Genomic DNA, 17,939 nt, shown 5'->3' on the forward strand with positions numbered 1-17,939 from the left:
AAAACCTCAAAATTGTATGAGCTCTAAAATTATGTACATAGTTGGGGCTGAAGCTATCCTCTTTCATCTGCAATGGCAGAGGATAATTTAGAACACTTTGTATCATTATGAATTATCTTCAAGCTAAATGAAAAGTATTTTTCCTTACCAGATCTGGCTGTTCCTTTTCAAAGTAGCTTGAAAGTATATATTTTGCATTGATCAGCACCCTCCATCCACAACTACTTGAATCATTTTGTTGTGGTGTCTGTACAGTTAGAAAAAAATGTTAGAAACTGTGAGCATCAGCACAAAACAAAATTATTCAATAAGTTCAAAGACATAGCATTTAATAGACTTTTTACCTCTAGACTTAATGGCTCTATTGAATCCAACAGAGAGACATTTGGAGGACAATGATCCAATGCATCTAATAGCCTTCTAATACAACTGCAATATGTATAATTTAGTTAGTATGGTATCAAAATAATGACGTTTTGAGTTCAAAAAGCACACACAATACTTACAATTTCAGCTCTCTGTGTGTGTTTTTTAGAGAGTTGAATAGAAAGCATTGCTTCTGCTGGATGTCAATAGACACAAAACTCCAGTGGTCACTGCATAAGGAAAAAAGCATAAGCAAATGAAAGGCTACAAGAGTTCCCAATATTAAAGAAGAATCTTAAAAGAAGTAGTCACCCACATACCTGCTATGATATGGAAGTAGCAAAATGTCAATTACTTCAAAATTGTAGTGTTTGAACCAGCTGGAAATACTCATGGGAGTCTCCTTTGCATCTCTTAATCTAGAAGAAATGGCTGGATCAACAATATGGACTATATGTTGTACAGAGGGATGAAGCCAGCTTCTCATCATGCTGCATAGGATCAGAACATAATTAGGGTAGGTTATAAAAGAGTTACAAGGAGGATTGATTTGCAAAAAATGTAAAATTTAAAGACACTTACTAGAGCATTGCAAGAATGATAGTATCTGAGCAATACTCATTCTTGTTAGCCAATGCTGCTAAGCATTGTTTTGTCAAATCAAAATCATTGACTGAAACTTCATCCTCAATATGTACAACTACATCAGGGCCCAGCTCCTTCAACCTTCTATGTATGTGTAGCTCCTTCTTTCCAGTCTCCACATCTATAACAGATTTTGTTTCTTTTACTTGCTGCTTCAGTGAGTCCTCATAAGCAGCCTTCCCTCTGGTGTTCTTTGAGTGTGTTACCTCAACAACCTTTACCTCATCAACCTTGACCTTCCTTGTAGGTGGAATTAGCAATATATCTCTCATTTTGATGTCCTGCCATTCCACAGGATGAACCAGCTTGTCATATCTCCATCTCACTCTGGACAAAGTGTTGAAATCTTTGGCCATCAAAGTCACCCTGTGAGCATGGGCTGCTACAAGCATTGCATCCTCAAAATATTTCTCCAGGTAATCCTCTGCCATTTCCTGCAAGGAAAGAATGGCAGTTCTATTCCACCTGAACCCAAGGTTCCAACTGTCACAAATTTCTCTCACCAGTCTTTGAAAGGGTGCTTTGGGTATTGCAAAACCTATGGCTTTCTGTTGCCTCCTTATTTCCCTAAGCACACCTGCACCCTTATTCAATCTTTTGGCCTTTTGCTTGAGCAAGCTCATTGGCTTACCCTTCCTGCCATGTGAAGCTCTTCCCTTTGGAGGCACACTAAACTTCTTGGAACCTGTCCCAGCTGCTGTTGCTGCAAGACCTGGTCCTTTGCCAACTTGCCTTGCAGTTGATTTGGTTCTTGCCATCACTCTGAAAAACTGCATACAAAGGATTGGAAAGAGATCACAGACATGAAGAACATGTTCTAACAAAGAAAAGGCAATCACAGGGGTGGTAGAAGCCAAATAGAGAAATTTGCAATAAAATGCGATATGAGCAGTTTGGAATTTCAAACAGGTCCACATCGCATTTTGCTGCAAATTTTTTAAATGAAATGCTGGTGCACTCCTACAGTGATTTCTATGTTTCTCCAACCAAATACAGTATGAATGGAGGTCATGCAAGAAGATCACATGCAAATATCACACTTGAAGATCTGCATTCCTTCAGTGATTTCTCTATCTTGGTTTGAGCCTATGCATTTCCATACAGGATGTAATTTTTCTATTTTAGGCAAGAAGATTGCAGAGACTAAGGGGAGTCACAAAACCAGACATGTTCTCACAAAGAAAAGGCAATCACAGAGGTGGAAGAAGCCAAATAGAGAAATTTGCAATAAAATGCGATATGAGCAGTTTGGAATTTCAAACAGGTCCACATCGCATTTTGCTGCAAATTTCTGAAATGACATGCTGGTGAACTTCTACAGTGATTTCTTTGTCTCTCCAGCCAAATACAGTATGAATGGAGTTTATGCAAGAAGACTACAGCTATGGAAGTCAAAAAACCAGAACATGTTCTCACAAAGAGAAGGCAATCACAGGGGTGGAAGAAGCCAAATAGAGAAATTTGCAATAAAATGCGATATGAGCAGTTTGGAATTTCAAACAGGTCCACATCGCATTTTGCTGCAAATTTTTTAAATGACATGTTGGTGCACTCCTACAGTGATTTCTATGTTTCTCCAACCAAATACAGTATGAATGGAGGTTATGCAAGAAGATCACATGCAAATATCACACTTGAAGATCTGCTTTCCTACAGTGATTTCTCTGTCTTGGTTTGAGTCTATGCATTTCCATACAGTATGTATTTTTTCTATTTTAGGCAAAAAGATTGCAGAGACTAAGGGGAGAACCCATTGTTACTGACCTGGAGTCTATCTGTGGATGTGCTGTGCTGCTGAGGAGTAATCTGTGCTGAGGATGATTCTGTGTTGCTGGACAAGATGCTGATGCTGCAGAGTATGGAGGTAGGGAGGCAAGAGAGCAGAGACTGGAGGGCAAGATTTCTAAAATAGGATACCACAAAGAAGTGCAAATAGAATTAAAGAATCACTAAATCCCACACGTGTGGAATCTAGTCGTTTTTCACACGTGTGGATGGGACCCAGATCTCTTGGAGTTTGAAATCTGGCACGTGTGAAAGTACACTTTATTCCTTGGAACTTGTGCCATTCATTATTTCATCATGAATACCACAACCACTTTTCCCTCCCCTGGATTCCAATCTCTCATCCCTGCCACGACTCTCTCCTGATCCTTTCTCTCTGATCCTTTCCTACCCAGCACACTCCATCCAGACTGCAACCTGCCTGAAGACAGTACTGCCAGATCTCCAAGTTACCTAGAGTGCAAGGTTCAAGCTAGAGAAAGAGCAGGAGATTTACCAGTGCAACTCAATCAGCATGGAAAAGGAAAAAAAAGGTCAGAGTTCTAGTTTGGTTTCAATGTTTTTCAACATTTATTTCTTCCATCCATTGGATTTTTGATGTCCCAATGTCTTCACTCAGCTCCATCCTTCTTCCACAATGTGGTAAATCACCCAGAAATTAGATTGTAGGTTGATATGAATAGAAACAAGAAATTTGCAACAAAATGCGAGGAGAGTGGTTTAGAATTCTCTAAACAGCCCATATCGCATTTTGCTGCAAATTCCTGTTGTGGACTCCTTGCTCATGAAAAGTTTCACTCATTCCATTTTTTCTCTTGCATATGAGATCATAGTGTCCAGGAATCACTGAAATGAACCAAGTGCTTGATTTGACATGCACATGAATAGAACTTGAGAATTTGCAACAAAATGCGAGGAGAGTGGTTTATAGTTCTCTAAACAGCCCATATCGCATTTTGCTGCAAATTCCTGTTGTTGACACATTCCTCATGAATAGTTTCACTCATTCCATTATTTCTCTTGCATATGAGATCATAGTGTCCAGGAATCACTGAGATGAACCAAGTTCTTGATTTGACATGCACATGAACAGAATTTGAGAATTTGCAACAAAATGCGAGGAGAGTGGTTTACAATTCTCTAAACATCCCATATCGCATTTTGCTGCAAATTCCTATGTATTATTTGTTTCTCACCTCTACCTCATTAATTTGCTATCTTTAGCCCTGTGGAAATCTTCCTTGATGATGAGAAATGTTTTTGTTTTGGAACAGCTGGCTCCCAGGCCCCACCTTTCAAGAGGAAGCTGGACTTTTCTGCTGCTATAATTAGACCACAGCAATCACCAGGTGAGTGATGAGATGTCATGAAGGAATTATCTGGTGATATACAATGCATTCACTGATTGCATATGTCAGCATATAGAATTCATAGTATATAAGTTTTTGAACAGGCAAAAAGAAGAGGCTGGAGCAGAGTGCTGATTCTTCCATCAAAAAACAAATGGAACCAGAAGAGGACAGTTCTCCAGATTTGCTCCTATTTGAGTTTCTTCACAAATGCAAGGCTCAGAGTAACTTCCATTTATACCACAGTATTTTCAACATGGAGTTCTCAATGAGCTCTGTACTGGAGCAACACAAAGATTTTCTTTCAGACTATTGGGATGCCTTCAAAGAACTGACAGAGGCAGGAAGAATTGTGGGAGGTGAAAAGGTTTTTGTACACCTTAATCATATTGTCTCCAATGACAGGCTGAGGTACCATGTGAGCAGAAGATTTGACAGCCTGCCTGATCACTATAAATTCAACTGTACTTTGCACACCAGAAAGTGCAGAGTGCTGGAGGAGAGCATGGCATTTCTTATGTACATTGTCTTCAGTCAGGAGTCTTTGGATGAACAAGGGTAGGAAACAGAAGAAGAAGACACATCTGAAGCTTCTGAAAAGGAGGATGTTTCTTTGGGCTCTGAAATGGCAGAGCAAGAAGAAGATATCAACCTTCAGGATGAGGGGCTGCAAGTGGCTGCTCTTGACCTTGTTCAACTGAGGAAAAAAACTCTGAGGGGAGCAGAGCCAGTTGAAGATTTTGATGTTCAGAGCAGCAACTATGCAGTGCCCATGCTTCCAGGTGTGTTGATTGGTGGAAAGGATTATGTTTTCCTCCATGATATAGAGTGTATGTTTGATTTGAGGGAGGACTATGCCATTTCCCTTATTGCCCAGGCTTCAAGGCTTGACAAGGAGGTTGGCATAGAGGATGACCATTCACTTCTGGCTTTGGAAACAATGTTTGATCCTATAGAGGCCCTTTCATTTTGTTTCAAAGAGGCTGAAAAGTTCCAAGAGCCAGATGAAGCTGCCTTCCAGCTCACACAGGAAGCTATGAATCTCTCAGCTCTATACACAGAAAAGACTAGAGAAGAGGCTGAACAAGAAGGGAGAGGGATAAATCTTTGGAAAGATGAACTGCTTGTTGCTGATGAAAATGAGAAGGTACTTCAAATCATATACTTTGACTTCTGCTTAACTTTAGTTTTGTAGGTTGTGTATTGTCTCACTCCAATCCTTTGATATGTTGCAGCTACAAATTGAGGATGACACATTCCTCCAGAGATCAAGTGGAAGCAGGCAGGTTGGGTTTCGCAAAATGTCAGGCCTAGCTCATTATATTCATGATCTAGGCAGTGCCAAGATCTTGATTTACCATAGGCAGTTGAGCAACAATGGAGAAGCCATTGTTTACTTCCTAAAATGTTTGTCCAGGGCTTTAGGTGGACATGCTCTTTCATGGCAAAAGGAAAAGATCATTTTGATAGAGAGGTTGTCTGCCATAGATATATTTGGAGATTATGTGAATAAGCAGGCCTCTAGGGCCGCTTACTTTTTGTCTTACACTTCTTATGCATTAGCATGTGGTGTTAAGGACCCCAAATATCTGGAGGGCTATGGAAAACACCAGGTCGTAAGGTTTCGAGAGCCACCCATGATTGCATCAGGCCACACAGTCCAAGAAGAGGAACAGGTGGAGAGAGCTGAAGAAAAGGATAAAGAGACAGTCGACATCAAGCCAATAAAGAAGAAAAAGACTCCAATCAAGATCAAAAAGAGAGTTCCGATGAACAGGCCCTGGGAGAAAAAGGATTTAGTCATCGAATATAGCACAAACATTATATTAAATTTGAACTGATTTGTATAAAGTCTTTGATATCTGGTATGATCTTGTATAAATGATTAATAAGTTGATGATGAAATGATTTGTACATTTACATAGAGTGGTGTCGTTAAATATTAAATGAACAATATATTGAAATTGTAAACAAATTGTATTAAGTTCAGATCATATGTTTCACATTGAAATTTTTTTCATGCATAACACCAAGAGTCACTTGTTCCACTAAAAAAATTTCTATTGAATGAGTTTGAAAACATGTGGACATAACACCAATAAGTTACAAATGAGTCCTATTCATGTTTACTTGTCCATTTATGGTTTCTAAATATCTTCGATTCCCTCCACTGTCTATGTCTCTCTGCTGCAATTGAATTGTCTAGAGCTTGTCTTCGTCTTTGCTTTTGGGCTAGAAGAAAAGCAAGCTTGATTTTGGAGCTAGCAACTTTTCTTTTAGCATGCAACCTTTGTAGTATGCCTCAGTAAAACCATTGGAAGACTTCCTTCAGACTATTCGCCTTCTGACTCCCTCCATAGTGTTGTGTGTGTCTAAAAAATGCATTACGTGCCATGTAGTGAGACTTCTCCATGCCTTGGGTAGACCAAATAGCTGGGCATCCATACTTTTTGACAAAATAGGGAAGGTGGTTGTATATGATATGCTGTAAGACATAAGAATGCATAGTAAGTAATAAAAAAAAAGAAGATCACACTTAAGTAAAAGAAAAAGACATAACCTTACCATGTAGTGAGTTATATTGCAGGTTGTCCACGCATCTTTCATTGACTTTCCAAAATGTTTAATTGCCTCCTCAAAGTTCTTGTAATCACTCTTTGTCCATGTTACTTTGTCACAGAACATGAAGAGTTGATCAAGAGACCTCCACACCTCTGCCTTCCTATTTCGTGCTTCCCCATCTGCCTCATGATCTTTCACAGCATTATGGACTTGCTTCCACAATCCATAATTAATCTTTGAAACTGCTCTACCTTGCCTTACTTGCTTACTGTGTTTGGGTCGAGACAAGAATCTTCTTGCCTTAACACCACCAATAGAGGGCTTGATTGGTACCTCCTTGCCATTGGTAGACTTTTTAAAATCCTTTGTGATTTGAACATCTCCTCCATGCAGACCTATATCGGATAACACTTTTTCCAATGCTTGAAGAGCATCCTTTCTATTTTTTTCGGGACGGAGTTTCCAAGCAAATCCAATATATAAAAATACCAATTTCTCAATAATTCGACATAGACCATGCAATGTGCAGATGTGAACATTACATAGTGGAATGTCCAGAATGGCCTTGAAGTCAGGGTCAACTTTATCTCTATTAGGTGCTCTCTTCCACCATTTTGAATCCATTACTTGAGCTGATTCTTTGCAGTAAAGACAAGGAGACTTTGAGTTGCCTCCTTTACTAATGTTATACATGCACTTAAGTGTTTTAAGATCCCCGGCCATGTGCCACTCTACTTGAAAATTACCTTTTCCTGCAACATGGAGATTCTCGCCTTGCACTTGTCTTTTGATTATTGTTGGTATTTCCGTGTGATGAAACACCCAATCTAGTGTTTCATGGTCTTCGGTCTTCACCTGTGAGATTATAGAAAACAAAAGTATTACTATATCAGATTTGAAAACAATGACCAAAATCAAGTATAAAACAACCCATGATCATACCTGGAACGAGCCTAACCACCATATGTGTTTCTCTGACTGCACACTAAAATACTTCGAACTCGCTTCAGTCAATGATGTATCAATCGCTCCATTCATCAATGTAATAGTAACTCTTTCCATTTTCTTTTCCTTTACAACCTCACACTCATCCAGTTTGATAACAAATTTCAAAATGCCTTTGCACTCCTCAAATGTTATTCCATAAAACTCGACCATTCTTTTTTGAAGTTGTTGCAGATCTAAAAATATATTGTTCCAAGGATCATACACAGTGGTTCCTTTAACACCATGAAATATTTCTTCAATATGGATATATTGCCCAATAAATTCATCTATACTTTCATTCAAATGACCTCTTATCCTCCACACGGTTGCTGGATTTGGCAGTAAAACTCGTTTAATCCTTTGATTTTTCAAAGTTGAGGATATCGCATGGAAAATCGAACTATATCCCTTCCTGCTAACTCCACTAACATCAAGAGCCTATTGGATTATAGTGCCATCAACTTGATTATTGGATACAAAGTCCTCTACAACATTGCGTTTGACTGTTTTGTATTTTTTTTCCTCAATCAAACCTTTTGCTACACCGCAAGAAAGCAATCCTTTCATTTGTTTAACAGGAAGAAGGTTCGGGTCCATATTTTCTTTTGCAGGCTCCAATAATTTCCTGTAATAACAACACAATATGACTATATTATTCAGCACCTCCATTCTTATTTTGCGACAATCAATGAAATAGATATAGTCTGGAAGAGAGCCTTTTTGAGTATACAAAATGATAAATTTCAATCTAACCTTGCTTCCTGAATTCGTTGCTTGCATCCACCAGTCCCAGCCTTCAAATTTGCAATGTTTTTAATCTTCCTGCTACGTTGTCTGTCTCCAAGCACGGTTCTCTTCTTTCTTGCTCTTGTCAATTCTTTTTTACTCTTTGAATGCTCCTCGATTTCATTCTGCAACTGCTGCTCCAATTTTGCACGAATGGCTATCTCCTCCATCTTGGCCCCCTTTTCTTGTAGGTACATCATTTTATACGTTTCCGCAAATGCAGACTGCGCTGAAATATAACCAAGAAGTCCATTTTGTCCATCGTCGGCAAACCTCAGTAATGTGGTGGGATTGACAAATGGAGGTGTAGAGTTTTTTACTTGACATTTTGGATATATGCTTCCATCGCACCATAAGTCAATATGTTGAAGCCCTTCTCTTCTCATATTTTCCCGCTGTTGAGCATTCAGCACCGTATCCTTTTGTCTTTTTTGTGCTGGAGCATATTGTTCTTCCAAGTCGATGTGAAGATGGTGTAATCGCTTCTTCTCAGATAGTGACTCACTAGTATCGGCCATTTTTTGTGCTCCTCAGGTTGCGAAGTTTGTTTTTCAATCTCATAGTCATTTTGTAACATGAATCGTGGAAGTGTGGCGGTATCCATGTGAATATTTTGAAAACTTGCAATCACTAAGTTCAGTGATGGACTCTTAATGAAAGACCTGCACACGTCGGCCAAAGAGATGCGGAATCTTTGGTAAACAAAAAAAAATCTAAGAGGATATTTAATACAAAATCGTGTTAGTCAGACAAAAGATTATCTTATTCCTTTTTGAATTGACAGTTCTGTAGTCCTTACTGACAAATCTGAGCCACGTTTCCGTATTTTACTATTTTTGAGGTCTTTTAGGAGAGAAATAAATCAAAAAATAGTGAATTTCTTACAGGGCCCCAAAATGAGTTCCCTTTTTCCCTAATGATGGGCACATTACCACCTCATGAACCTCTCTTAATATTTTTTATTTTTTCAAAGAAAAGCATATTTATTAAGAAAATGATGGGCATAGCATTACAAGCATTCAAATAACAAAAATAATAGAGTGCTAAAGCTACAAATGTTGATGCACAATAATTATTGGCTCCATAATGGAGATGATTTATCTTCTTCTCCATTAGATATTATGAGACAAAGCATGTTTTCTACATCCTAAAATTTACATTATGTACTCATAAGGTATGGGTGACCATCTTGTTGACATTTTGTCATTTCTAGGGTATGCCTCTCAATGCTATCTTATTTTGAGCTACTTGACTAGACCCCAACTAAAGAGAATTTAAAAATATATTAACTAGCAAAAAATGGGTGGCAAAGCAAGGGGGGAAGGGGAGGGGAGTTTTTAAGGAAGAGATTGAATATTGAGGACTTCCTTCAATTTATGGGGGAAGATACCCCTCACCTTCTATTTATGTGGGTAAGAATTAAAAACCCATGTGCAATAGTTATTCTACAACATCTCATGTGCCTAGTGAAAGACCCCATGAGTAATTGGAGGAAGTCCTTGGTGGAAAACCTCCATTTGTATGAAAAGTTTAATTTTGAAATTTATTTAAGTGGCATAGCTCCACCTTTCACTTAAGAAATCAATTGAATCTCTCCCTTGAAAAAATATTCAATTGAGTTTCTAAATTAAAAAAATAAAGGCCTTTTCAATTAGATTTCATCTTAGGTCAAGTTATATGTATGGAATAACAAATTGAGATTAAAGGCCTTTAGAATAGGTATATGGTAATGATAGATCTCGAAACTAATGGAGGAATTAGGTGAGATCCAAATAGGTCATCTTGGATTGAAAAGAATTCAAAACTCATTCAAAACCAATGGATATATGCCCCAATCTAATATTTCAAAGTGTAGTCCCCCCCCCCCCCCCCCCCCCGTTTTCCTTTAAAAATAAAGACTCACACACATCACACTCATACAAGGGATAGGGGGGTAAGGTGGGTGCGGGCATAGCCCAAGAAACAACATTTAACTAGGTCATCCGTTATGGGGATTTATAGGTGGATAGCTACTCAAGAGAGCCAATATTCAAATAACCTAAGTTGCTATTGTCAACTTTTCTTCTTACTTTGTTAAGCAGTGTACAAAAATGGATTCAAAATCATTGCATATGAGTAGATACAAGTGACTCCCAACACTTAACTAGGTCATCCATTATGGGGACTTATAGGTGAAAAGCTACTCAAGAGAGCCAACATCCAAATCAACTGAGTTGCTATTGTTGACTTTTCTTCTACTTTGTTAAGCGGTGTACAATGATGGGTTCAAAATCATTGCATATGAGTAGTTACAAGTAGATCATTGGACTAGATACAAGTGATTTAAGGCTATCAAGATTCCCTCCCTTCTCTATGATGGTGGTGATAGTTAAAGTCGAGGTGTACGAGGGAATTTGAACCTTGAATAAAAAATTTAGCAAAGTATGTCTTTACTAGCGGTACTCAAAACATAGGTTCTAGCCATAGAATTGTGTGTCTCACCTCACATGCATTCGAAGTAGTAATAATTTATAGGGATACTAAGATTACTACTTTTCAATCACTTGCAAGAACTCCATCATACACATTGTGCACCAAAATGGAGATAGATTGGATCCTCTTGATTGCATTTTTCTAATGAAACGTATTGAACCACCTAGGCCCAAAATACACAATCTAGGCATCGAAGAGAGCCTTAAGTTATAAGATACCTTAAGAGTGTACAAGCAGTTAGTCATATGTCATAACACACATTTTGATCACCTTTCCCTCCCTCATTCCCTCCTTTAGAAATTTTAGACCCCCTAATATGTAGTGCTCAGATTAAAGTGGAGCTAGAGTGCCACCCATTTATATGAAATATTTTAGCTATTTAAATTGCAACCACATTAGACCTAGTTTGATCACCAGTCCCTCTTTGGGACCCCTCAAGTAGCTTTTGGATACTTGGCAAATTTGTCTCTCCCCATCACTGTTATTTGTTGTGCATTTTATAGCATATATGTGCTCCTCTTTCATGATTTCCTTGGAGGAATAGTTTCTTGCAGCTTCTTGGTGTATATTCTCAAGTATCCATGGAAAATGTTATTTTTCATCTGTCATAATTATCCTCCCAATCTTCTTAAATTCTAATTTACTTCACGTGTGGTCTCTCTTATTTATTGAGCACACATGGACGTGTATATGACTCATCCTCCCTAGTATCTATAATTTCACCTATGTTTCAAATCAATTCTCACCCAATACCAAGGTATTTACAATTGATACACATGGTATTTACATAATGATCCATTCCATTGATCCTTTGAATCCCTCCTGAATCCCTTATAGTATCTTTGAAAATGAAAAATAAAGTAAATGTCACCAAGCTACCACTTGACTACTAGTAAAGATAAGGTGTCATTACAAAATGAAATATCTATAATTTTTGAATCATAGCATTCATATGGTATCCATCCATTAGGTTGCATACTATCTTTTATTAATTTAATGTCGTACTCAATATTGGTTTATAGATTCAAGTCTAGGATACAAGCCACAAATGAAAGATATAAAATTTCTAAATCATAAAATGCATATGGGATCTATCCATTTGGCTGCATACTATGTTTGATTAATTTTGATGTTTAGGATACAAGCGACAAAATGAAAGATACAACTTTTTAAACCACAATATGCATATGGACTATCCATTAGGTTGCATACTATGTTTTATTAATTTGCATGTTGTACTCATGATTTCTTTATAGAAAGTCTAGGATGCAATACACAAACAAAATAATAGAAATGCTACTACACATGGACCTAATCATTTTATTTATTTGCTAAGTTCTCAGCACTTAGAACTTTTTAAATACTAAAAAAAGGTGTATTTCTTAAAAAGATAGTAGAGTATCGACATTTGCAAACTTGGAAAAAAATCAAATTCTTTAGCTGTTATGTCAAAGTAGGTGTCTTAAAAAGTACCACATTCTAGTGACTAATTTCCAACCCAAGTAGAAAAATGGCTAATCTTTCTGTCTTTTTTAAACAAATTTGACTCTTGCGGCATCTCCCTATTATGCACAATACTAGAAGGCAATAGTATTTATTTTAGTCCCTACCTTTGCGATGTACATTCATCTTGACGAGATGCAAAAACTTGGAGAGGCAAGGCGAACTATCCGTATTTTAAAATCCCAAGCACATGCAGATTTCCAAAGGTCGATGGAAGTTTCGAGAGGCCTATACAACCATCCATCCTTAACTCTTGAAGGGCTTGCAAATTCCCAAAGGTTGACGGGAGTTCCATAAGACTTGTGCAATTATCCATATGCAAGTACTTAAGGGCTTGCAGATTCCCAAAAGTTGATGGGAGTTGTGTGAGGCTTGTGCAATTACTCATGTATAAGTGCTGAAGAGCTTGGAGATTCCCAAAAGTTGATGGTAGTTGCATGAGGCTTGTGCAATTACTCATATATAAGCGTTGAAGGGCTTGGAGATTTCCAAAGTTTGTAGGCAATTGTGAGATACCAATGCAATTATCCATATGCAAGTCCTGAAGGGCTTGTAGATTTGTGAAGGTTGCGGGTAGTTGCAAGAGACCTAGGCAATAATCCATTTCCAAGTGAGCAAGGGCTTGCAAATTCCCAAAGGTCAAGGGCAACTCCGAGAGGCTTGTGCAATTATCCATATGCAAGTGCTCAAGGGCTTGTAGATTCCCAAACGTTGACGGCAGCTGTGAGAGGCTTGTCCAATTATCTAGACGGAAACGTTGGAGGGCTTTCAAATTCCCAAAGGTTGATGGAAGTGGCAAGAGACTTGTGCAATTAGCCATAGACAAGCGCCGAAGGGCTTGTAGATTACCAAAGGTCGACGGAAGTTGCGAGAGGCTTGTGCAATTATCCATAGACAAGTATGCAAGGGCTTGTAGGTTCGCAAAGTTCGATGGGAGTTCCGAGAGGCTTGCGCAATTATCCATACACAATATCTCAAGGGCTTGTAGATTCGTGAAGGCTGACGGTAAATGCGAGAGGCTTGTGCAACTATCCATAATCAGGCTCTCAAGGGCTTGCAAATTCCCAAAGGTTGATGGCAACACGGAGAGACGCGTGCAGGTACCCATTTGCAAGTCCCAAAGGGCTTGAAGATTCCCAAAGGTTGACGGCAGCTGGGAGAGGCTAGTGCAATTGTCCATACGCAAGCACATAAGGGCTTGCAGATTCCCAAAGGTTAACGGGAGCTCCGAGAGGCGTTTGCAATTACCCATATGCAAGCTTTTAAGGGCTTGCAAATCCCCAAACGTTGAGGGCAATTGAGAGAGGCGCGTGCAATTATCCATTCGCAAGTAAACGAGGGCTTGCAGGTTCCCAAAGCTTGAGGGCAGTCGCGAGAGGCTACTGCAATCGGTGAGATGCAAATGCTCTAGTGCTCGAAGATTTCCAAAAGATGGTGGTAAGCCGCCCAACGCAGGACACGTCAAGTGCTTCAACAGAGTGGCACAACCCAAGCTCCTTGGAAGCGGCTTCACTAGCATAAAGTCACGTTGGAGCCAGCCCAAATCTGTGAAAAATTCCCACCCTTCCGAGAACCACGTCAAAACACCCCGCTTTCGCTTCCGGCCTGATTGTTGGATGGCTACTGGAACGCTACGACTTGTTAGACCAGTTGTCGCACTTGTGCTGCAAAACTTGGATTTGCTGTTGCGAATTTGCAGCACCGTAAGAAATTGCAGTTTAGGTAGAGGATTGGAGGGGAAGCCTGACCATTTCAGCCACCTAATTTGCAGCTCGGTTAGTCCGTTAGGATTCCCCTCTAAGAGCGTTCCCTTCAAGAAGAGCAGTTGTAAGGACTCCATACGAGAAAGGAGATCTGCATCCAGCTTAGGCAAGGAAGTGGAAATCCCACGTACTTTCGCAAGGCTCTGCAACCATTACCAACCGGCCAAAAAAACCACATTTCATCACAATATACCCTCATCACACATTAACGTAGTGCTAGCAACAGGTAAGTCGCAATCTGTAGAAAGCACGTTACTCGTAAGCAGCAGTCTAGATGTGCTGAAAGAATGGCAAGAGAAGAACTCCATTATACTACTTACATACCTTTCCACTTCTAGCTAAGTTTTTCAAGTCGTCATCAGCCCAAATCCGACTCCATTCGCCTCTCTCTTTGAATTCCCTCCTCACAATTGCCCTGCCCAAATCTCTCAGCTGATTATGCATTGTCATTGTCCCGCAACCTTCGTCAACCTCTATTAGACAACGTCGCATCAACTTCTTCATACCACTAGAAGGGTAAATTTTCAAACTTTCCCAGAAATATTGCGCACAACTCAGTTCTTCTCCAATCATCAAGCAAGCCACATCCAGAAACATCTCTTTCTCATTTTCTTCCAGGGCATCATAACTAATCTTGAGTCTGCCTGCTATCTTTCCGTCTGTGTATTCACTATCCCTTAGCTTCTGGATTGTCTCTTGCCAGATTTTTAACTGCGTTTGCTTGCCACCCTTCTCCGCAGGACAAGTAACATGACCTAAGTGAGTTCCGAGCACGACCAGGGAAAGAGGGAGCCCATCGCACTCTTCAACAACCGCTGCCACGAGACCATGCTCCTCAAAATCGGTTAGTGGATCAGAGTGTTCGAAAGCATGTAGACAAAAGAGCCGGTGGGACTCATGGGGATCCATCCGTTCAACATGATACGAATCGCATTTGAACGCATCACAGACGTATTTCTCATGAGGACACACTGCTCGATCCCTTGCTGTGACCAAGATGCGGCTACCTAAACAAAGGGCTTTTGGATCTATAGTTTGTGTGATGTCTGTGAGCTCCTTTACGTCATCCAATACAATCATAACCTTCTTCTCCCTCAAGCGAACTCGCAAGAGCGCTCTTCCTCTTTCAATGTCGTCCCTCGGGTCTTGATCTTTGTCCAGCAACAAATCGTGCCGCAAAGAACGCTGTATGTGGCTCAATTCCTTGTCCCCGCAATCTTTCACAAAGCTTACTCCATCAAACTCCTTGGCAAGGGTCTGGTGAACAGCTCGAGCAATGACGGTCTTGCCAACGCCGCTCATACCATACATTAGAACAAACTTTACAGTTCTCTTTTCGTCCAGACACAACAGCCGGACCACTCGTTGGACCCTTCTTTCCAGACCAACTGGGTGGGGCACGACATCGTTCCACGTCCAGGACCTGGCGTCTATCTCTTGTACTATCGTTGCTACGAGCTCTTCCAGCAAGTTGCCCTCGAAACTGCACATGAGCACGATATCATTATCGAATTCTGACACCCAGCAAGTCGATGAGTTCGATTGTATCTGGCGTTGCGTTTGATGGATCAAAACGAAAACTTGAAATGACCACCATATAATTATAGGATGAGAGTCGACGAATTAGTTGTTACCCATTGTAGGTCTCGAGCCGGAAGCCTTCTAGCCAAGAGACGTAGCTCAAGGCTTGTTTCCACCGATCGATGCTATCTTGGCTGTGCTTGCCTTTGCAATCAATATCTACGTGAGCCTTGAACGCCATTGCAAGAGGTCCATTTTCGTTCTGCAGGTCTTTTGCTGAGACACTGCGCAGATCTTCGGGTTTCACGTCAAAAAACACCGGGATAATCACCTGGTCGTTGGAGGACGTGCATCTTCCCACGGCTTCCACAAGCTCGTCCAGACACCAATGAGAAGCACTATAATCTTCAGTCAATATGGCCACAAAAACAGTTGCTGCACGAGCGGCTTCCAGCATTTGAGGACGAACGTTAACTCCCTTGGGAAGCTCCACGGCGTCAAAAAATGCGGTGATCCCACGTTGCTTGAGACTCATGTAGAGATGATTGGCAAATCCACGCTTGATCCGCAGGCCACGATGGTTAATGAACACCGCATGCGTGCCAGTAGGCTGGGCTGATTTAGGCTTGCAGGTAGAAGAACTTGCCATTGCCATTTTGTGGCACTACGGAAGCTAAGGGAGAAAGGGCAAGAGAAATTGTGTTTCACTCCCACAAACACCCAGCAAAAGAGAGGATGTTTCTTTGGATGTCCTCCTGGAATTCATCAATGATTCTGAAGGGTAAGGGAATTTCCAACAGGGTTAGGTGCATGAGACTATGTCAAAAGTGCATGAAATAATGTCGTAAGGACAACCTACTCGTTACATCAATGAGAGATCCATGTGTTCTCAATGGTAGGGGATGTGCCACCTTTCGAGAATCCACATTTATGTGTTCTCAATGGTAGGGGACATGTCACATCCTTTTGGTGGATGAAATAATGTCAAAGGACAAGGGAAATAGCACAAGAGGTTCGTGCATAAAATAATGAATAATAAAGAAAAGTTACATATTAAAAAAAGAGAAGTCTCCATCCACAATCTTCCAAAGGGCAACACACGCGGGTGGGGAGGAGGTGGATGTGAGGCGGAAGGGGATTGAGGACTCCAGAGGGAGGAAGATAAGGTGAGGATAAGGCTCAATGCACACGGTGCCCAAAATGCAGCATTGGTGGCTGTCTTTTGAGGCTAGCATAAAAATTAAGATCAAAGCGAAGCACCCTTGATGTCCAAATTATCACCTCAAATTTTGAAGGTGTCATGTCAAGCACTAGAGCGCCATTGCCTCATCAACCAATAGGAAATTGACATGTAGCACTAGCGCTGAGGTGAACTACTTTCAACGCTTTGAAAAAGGTACAAACTTGGGTGGGTAAGCCATTCAAAAACTTCTAGCTCCCACAGCTAGAGCTCTCCGCAAGTACTCAAACCTATATTAAATGCTCTATTCAATTCTTGATGTAATTTTGTAATTAGCCATGTGAACAAAACGAAGGTTATTCACAAACTTTGTATTTCTTACGCATGTGCACTAGCCCTGTGAAGAGAAGTAGGAGGAAGCATTGAAGAATACTTGATGTGCTTTCAAAACTCATGAATTAAAGAAGCCGTTGGCATTTTTTCAAAATTTATGTTGGTATTTTCATCAATCACCGATGCCAGTACGTCTTCTTACCCTATATTAAGCTCCCCTATGTGTGTGTGCGCGTGTGTACGCATGCGCGATCTCTCTCTTTAGTGTCTGTCTTCCCATACTTTCGAGCTTCTTTGCTTTGCTCTCTTTAGGATGATCATTCCTTTGGAGACCTTCCTAGCTGGAAGTTTTTTATTACTGTTTTAGTTATGAGTAGTAGTTGCCCACCACTCTGGGATAGCAATGAATGTAAATGCCTTCTTAATGCAAAATTTCTTTTACAAAGCAAAAAGTGTGTGTGTGTGTGTGTGTGTGTTCTCTCTTAAAAAAACTGGAATTAACACAAGGAAATAGGAAAACAAGGAGCTCCTTGATCCTTTTTGCCGCCTTCAATGATGTCACACTAATGTCGACGTCTAGAAGAGCCTTCACATGGTGGGTCTACATGGGCGGATGATTTGGCTTTAATACCAATTGGCACAATCATAAATGCAAGATGCTCATGTGTGGATAATGATGCAAAAATT

General features: G+C 40.2%; 1 protein-coding gene across 1 annotated transcript; it reads right to left on the minus strand.

The window, feature by feature from the left end:
* Positions 1 to 12,618: 12,618 nt before the first annotated feature.
* Positions 12,619 to 16,441, minus strand: LOC147888917 (disease resistance protein L6-like). Its single transcript, XM_087392390.1, has 3 exons — positions 15,853 to 16,441; positions 14,543 to 15,701; positions 12,619 to 14,361 (listed from the first exon to the last, which is right to left on the minus strand). The coding sequence occupies exons 1-3, from the start codon at positions 16,392 to 16,394 to the stop codon at positions 12,619 to 12,621; spliced, it is 3,444 nt and encodes a 1,147-aa protein (XP_087248516.1). The 5' UTR covers positions 16,395 to 16,441.
* Positions 16,442 to 17,939: the final 1,498 nt, after the last annotated feature.

This window comes from Dipteris shenzhenensis, chromosome 21, assembly GCF_047967505.1.
Source record: "Dipteris shenzhenensis isolate YYH24624 ecotype China chromosome 21, Dip_SZ_1.0, whole genome shotgun sequence".
In the NCBI taxonomy this organism is placed as follows: domain Eukaryota; kingdom Viridiplantae; phylum Streptophyta; class Polypodiopsida; order Gleicheniales; family Dipteridaceae; genus Dipteris; species Dipteris shenzhenensis.